The sequence below is a fragment of the Otolemur garnettii genome, unplaced genomic scaffold (assembly GCF_000181295.1).
Source record: "Otolemur garnettii isolate 467f Iridium unplaced genomic scaffold, OtoGar3 scaffold00044, whole genome shotgun sequence".
NCBI classification, from domain to species: domain Eukaryota; kingdom Metazoa; phylum Chordata; class Mammalia; order Primates; family Galagidae; genus Otolemur; species Otolemur garnettii.
The window spans coordinates 8,525,034-8,531,368 of NW_003852439.1; the positions used below are offsets into that span (position 1 = coordinate 8,525,034).

Genomic DNA, 6,335 nt, shown 5'->3' on the forward strand with positions numbered 1-6,335 from the left:
CCTGTAGTCCTACCTACACAGGAGGCTGAGGCAAGAGAATCACTGAGCCCAAGAGTCTGAGGTTGCTGTGAACTGTGAGCCATGGCACTCTACCAAGGGTGACAAAGTGAGACTCTCTCTCAAAAAAAAAAAATGAAGAAAAAGAAAAAAGAAAGCCACAGAGCCTGTTTCTGACAACCCAATGCAGAGTAGAATGCACCTGGGTGGGAGTTTAGCTATTCAGTTATCCAGGCACCCAATAGCAGGTGTCTGATCTAGGGCCATGTGAAAAGAATAAGGCAGAGTATTCCCCAAGAGAAATGGGGAAGCCAGAGGGAGGTGGTATTATAGCCTGAATACATGTGGGAATGGTGGCTCCAGGCAGAGTGATGTTGCCTCAAGTCAGGAGAGGAAGTCCCAAGGAGGAGCCATTCTTGAGAGGGCTGGGATCTTCCTGCTGCTAAGGGCTGCGTGGCTCTGGCCTTCTCCCTCTGATAGGGAGTGACTGCTAATGGGTATGGGTGTGGGGTGATAAAAGTGTCCTAGGCAATTACATTGTGGTGACAATTCTATAAGTCTGTGATACACCAACAAACATTTGACTGTGGACTACAAAAGGGTAAACTGCATAGTCAGTGGATTGTATCTCCCAAACCTACTAAAACCAAAAGTCCTCCTGCCTCTTCTACTGTCACCATAACAAACTCAAACCCATCAGCCCAGTCTTTGGGTCTCCCAGTTCTGAGCCCACTGGGCAGGGCCACTGCACAGACCCCCAGCAGCTGTTGCTTGCCTGGTTTGGAGACCCTTGTAGGCCCACCTCCTTCCTGGGATCCCCCAGGTGTCTGGGGGGAAAGCCTCTCCTGCATCCTGCACAACTTTGCAAGGCCCTGAAGTCTGCTACAGGACTAGACGTGAAGCCACTGAATGTCTGCTTTGGGAGGGATATGGTCAGCAGAAGGAGACACAGATGTCACAGGCCTGGGCACAGCCTAGAAAGGGGGTGGAGATGAAATGCCCCTCTGGTGGAGATTGTTCTGAAATTGACAGTATCTTTGGCTTCCTCTGGGTAGGTCCTGGGGCTCTGTGATTGGGGTCAGGGATAGCCTTGCTGACATGAAAGCATGACTAGGTTCCTAACTCATGGCCACTGAAGGACAGGCATGCTGATCTTTGCTGAATCATGCTGTCCTCTCCCTCTTTCCCCTCAGCTCATGTGCACAGTGGGTGCTGTGGGGCCATGTCCACAGCAGCCATCCCATTGGAGATGCTGGTACAGGGTGAGCATGGTGGCCAACAGGAACTGGGCCTGGGTTTGGGAAGGGAAGGCAGGGCTGCCCTTGAAGCCCTCAGATGTCCCTGCGAGGACCACGCTGAGTGGGAGAAGCCTCTGTGCCAGTCACAGGGAAGGGTAAGCTGGGATAGCTGAGGAGGGAGCAGGGTCCCCAGTACTTTTGGGATGGTAGGAAAAACACTCTGCCTATCTACGGCCTTGGGGAGGGGCCCTGGTGGGTGGGGCAGATAGCATGTGACATACTCGTTGAACTGGTCCTTGGCAGCCTGGAGGGCACTCCGGGGCTGGGGGTAGTTGGAGACCATGATGGAGGCCAGAGGACCACATAGCAGCTTGAAGAGAAGATTATCCACAATGGCCAGGGCAGTGGCTGGGGAGTGGTATGCTTGGTTGTTGAACAGTGCAGTGACGACCATCTGTTCTCCCACATCTCTGAAGGACACCGCTACAAGGCACCGCTCGTTAAAGCCTCCCCCTTCCACTGAGGCCCTAAAAATTAGGAACTCCTCCAGGTCACCTGGGGAGCAGTGGCATAGTCAGGGGACATAGGCGATGACTGATGAAGGTATCACTATTGTCTCAGCACAGCCAATTGGGGACCCCAGGGACTCTAGGCAGCATGAGCTTGTGCCGGTGTAGCAGCCTTCAGTTGCCCGTGTGACTGCCTTCAGCTGCCTGTGGGACCAAGCTCTTCCTAAGCAGATTCCAGTTGCTGCTAGGATTTTGTCCAGAATGCTGAGCCTTAGCGTTGCTGGTCAGAAAGTAGGAGGGGAGCAGTGAGGTGAGAAAAACTTCCAGCATGTTCCATTTAACCAGAGTACAGTCTCCATTCTAAGCCTGGGGCAATATCCAGCTATGACCACAATAGACTAAAGATAGCTGTGTCTTAAGATGTTAGAAGAAAATACCATGTCACAGAGAGGCACAGTGTGACAGGCCTAGTAAACAAAGAAAAGGTCACCGAACTCCTGCATTTTGCTTATGAATGGTACTAACAGAAAAAGCTTCAGGAAATGCACCCCCGGGAGGTGTGCCTGAGGCTGCAGCTTCCCCAGGACATATCCTCAAAGTCACAATCTGCCACTGAGGGTCATCTGGCATTGTCAGGAGGAATTTATAATTGTCATGGTGGGGCAATGCCAAGGGTGCTAGTGAGCATCCTTCAGTGCTCAGACAGCTGGGACCATCCACCCCAGAGACTACTAGTGCCACTAGTATGAGGGTAGTTCTAACTGCCTAGCTGGGCCCCAACCCTGGGACACTCTTACCTAGCACCTCACGTGGCTCCTGCCCCTCTGCCTGCAGCATGTCCTTCAAGTGCTCTGACAGCTGCTGACCCAGTCGGGAGGTACCAGGAACTGAGAAGGGCACCACGGTTCTGCCATAGGCGCCCAAGATCAGCTTCAAGATGGGGTCATCGAAGATCTCAGAGGAGTAGTTGACAGCCAGCAGGGCCAGGGTGACACAGGTCAGTGGGACCAGGACCTGGGCTGCCACCATCTTCCACTCCCGCCAGCTGTACGTGGCCTTTTTCAGGAACATGGCCCAGAATTGCTGGCAGTGCAGGGCAAGCTGTAGCAGAGGGGACTCAGGTGACGCTGGCCCTAGTCAGGACCACTACAAGAGCCTCCCAGGGCTTCTTGCAGGGGCCACAGGAGATCAGTAAATGACACAGAGGGCCTGGCTGTCTGCACCTCTGTAGGACCCAATACAGGTCTGCATACTGACTGTCAGGGGTCTCAACAATAGCCATGGAGGTGAGGCAGACACTGTTTCACTGTTGCAGGACATTAGTGGACAGGCCACAATCCCCTACCTTGCCCTGCCCCATGGAGATAGTATCGTGCAGGAAGGCTTTGGCTCGGTTCATGCACAAGCAGATGGACAATCCCCTTCCCCCACAGCCTCCCCAGACTGACTGCCCTATTCCCCAGCATCACCCTTCACAACCCTCTAAGTACAGGGAGCACCCAGACTTTGGTGTCAGGTCATCCAGGGACCAGACTTTTACTCTGTCACATGCTGGCCATTCAAGTTTGGCCCAGGCTTGTTTCCCATCTATAAAATGAGACTCGTATGCAAAGCCTTCTTAGCATCAACCTGGTTATAAGGCAAAAATGCTGTGCCTGAGTTAGAACATTCAGAAATTTCCATCACGCCATTAAAACTCTCCCAGTTTCCATTCTCCCTGGCAACCCATGGACCATGAGCTATAACCTGTGTCTGCCCAGTGCACTGACCCTCCTGAGGCCCATTTCTGCTCTCATGGGCTCTCCTTGCATCAGCTAACAGGAGGAGTTCAGGGGTCACTAACCTTCCCATGCCGCCCACTTGGAGTGCTTACCCCAGTGTTGAGCTTGACAGTGGCGCACTGTTCTTCAATAAGGGCACCGATGCCATCGGTTGGGTCCATGGCCCCACACAAGTTGCTGTCCACAGCCCAGTCACTTGCCCGCCTCTCATGCTGGTACTGCAGGGGAGGCAGCTGGATGGCCTGCATGTCCATGCTGGTGTCCACCAGCTTCCCAACCCTATGTGGATACAGGCACCACTCACACACTTTGCTCCTTGGGTGGGAGACAAAGCTATCCCCTGAGGAGGGGGGAAGAAGCAGGAGAAGGGCTGTGATCAGAGGCTCTGAAGTAGAGCAACACCATCAGCTCCTCTGCTTATTCATTCATTTGCTCATCAGTAATTATCTCCACAGTACCATCTGTCCTTGACTAAGCAAGGCCCAGGGGAGAGGGACAATCAGACAGGGCCCTTGCCCAGGGAGACAGTCCAGAAAGTTAACATTCATAACCACAGCTTTCAAGAGGGACAGAAGAGCCCAGATAGCTAGATGGCAGCAAGGTGCAGGTCAGGGCTCTTATTGCCAAGGTGAGACAGAGACAGACGACCATGTTCCTGGAGGAGGGATAGCCCAGGAACAGGCAAGACAGCGATAGACACAGACAGAAGGCATGGGCCAGGCTGGCAGGACCTGGCAGTAGGTGCCTGGTATTGGGCTGTTCTGGGCTGCGCTGGACCTATTAGCCACCTGACCCACTTGAGAAACCCTCATCAGGGTTGGCGCTTTGAGGGGCATGTCCCTATTGTGCGGATTGTAAATGCTGACTCTCCAGTCAGTCTCCCATGAGATTGGAAGCTTCTTAGTGGCAGGGGCCCTATCTGTCTGTGCCCCTCTGGACCCTGCTTGGCTGGGTACAGATGGTGTTCCCTCCACAGTCACCTAGTGGACAGATGGGTGAATGAGTGGGCAAACAGCTAATAAGCCATAGGCATTCTTCTCTGTTAATGCTTCTGACAGCAGCCCTCTGTGAGAAAGGATACTTGTCCTGACTGGAGTGACTAAGGATTACATATAGCTACTGTATGATTACTCCTAAAGATATGCCCAAGAGAAATAAAAATATATGTCCAAAAACTTGTACACAAAATGTTCACAGCAGCAATACTCATAATATACAAAGAAATGGAAAAGCCCTCACATTCCTCAACTGATAAGTGAATAAAATCAATGTGATCTATTCATATAGTGGATGGTCACTCAACCACAGAGGGATTGAAGCCACAGAGGGATTGATACCTGCTACAACCTGGGTGAACCTAGAAAACATGATGCTCCAGGAAAGAACCCGGTCACAGAAGACCACATATTGTAGATTCCATTGACAAGAAATATTCAGAATAGGGAAATCCACAGACAGAAAATAGATTAGTGGTTGCCAGGGGTTAGGAAGTGAGTGCTATCAGGTGTGATGGGGGGTGATAAATGTTCTAAAATTGATTGCACCAGGCGTGGTGGCTCATGGCTATAATCCCAGCACTCTGGGAGGCTGAGGTGGGAGGATTGCTTGAGCCCAGGAATTTGAGATCAGCCTGAGCAAGAGCAAGACCCAGGCCCTAAAACAGGCATCCTCAAACTATGGCCCGTGGGCCACATGCAGCCTGCCTAGGACATTTATCCAGCCCGCCTGGTATTTTTGCCGCTGCTGCCTGTCCTGCTTAGCAGCCAACTTGTCCCGGGGCCCGCAGTCCAGCCCTCCAATGGTCTGAGGGACAGTGAACTGGCTCCCTGTTTAAAAAGTTTGAGGACCCCTGCTCTAAAACATAGCTGGAGCATTGTGTGTGTGTGTGGTGCCTGTAGTCCCAGCTACTTGGGAGGCTAAGGCAAAAAAATCACTTGAGACTAAGAGTTTGAGGCTGCTGTAAGCTATACCACTATGGCACTCAACCCCAGGGAGACTAAGTGAGACTCTGTCTCAAAAAAGAAAAAAAATTGACTGTGGTGATGGCTGTGAAACTATGCAGATATTATACACATGGAGAAGGTGATTTTTTATTGTCATATGAATTACATCTCAATAAAACTTTAATTATTTAAATGTATACACTAAATGCTCTCATACCTCTCTGCTGCTCTGTAGGTACAACTAAGGTTGCTGAGCAGGTGGGTGAGTAAGTTCATCTCTGTGACCTCAGAGTGAAGCATGTGTGAAGGACCCACCCCTGCTTCCTGGTCCTGTATGCTCAGGTTATCTGAAGCCTGGTCCCTGCTGCCCAGATCCTTGAGCACAGTCCCTTCTATCTCATCAGATTCTCCCAGACCCATTTATCTTTCATGATTCAAATCACAAATTTGGGCAAAGAAACAAGCATTGCCATCTTGCCAATATTCCCTTAAACCCCTATCAGCCTGCTCCCATCTAGCTGCCTGTGGTGCCACCTCACTAGCCCCATCAGGGTCCTCAACAGGCTAGAAAGGCCCTGATTATGTCTCTTTTGAGGACAGTTGCACGAAGAGATCACAGCCAGGAGCTGAATCATAAGTGGGCTGTGTACCAATTGTGAGGGGGGCTTGAGAGGCCCAAACCCCCAGAAATGCAGACAAGAGGCTATAAGAACAAGCTGGGTCTGATCCCTAAGTCCAGCTGATATCCACTGGCCTGTGGTTTTTCACATGTTCCCCTTTCCTTTATTCAATCAAGATTTGCAGGCTGGGAGCAAGACCAGCCTGAGCAAGAGCAATACCCTGTCTATAGTAAAAAAAAAAAAAAAA

At 51.3% G+C, this 6,335-nt stretch overlaps 1 protein-coding gene across 1 annotated transcript in view; it reads right to left on the reverse strand.

The window, feature by feature from the left end:
- Positions 1–6,335, reverse strand: part of ABCA3 (ATP binding cassette subfamily A member 3) — a 69,488-nt gene that overhangs the window by 9,538 nt on the left and 53,615 nt on the right. Inside the window, exons 19-21 of the mRNA XM_023513833.1 lie at positions 3,618–3,804; positions 2,542–2,845; positions 1,517–1,790 (exon numbers count right to left, since the gene is read on the reverse strand). Coding sequence (XP_023369601.1) covers positions 1,517–1,790; positions 2,542–2,845; positions 3,618–3,804 — 765 coding nt within the window. The remainder of the gene's footprint in view (positions 1–1,516; positions 1,791–2,541; positions 2,846–3,617; positions 3,805–6,335) is intronic.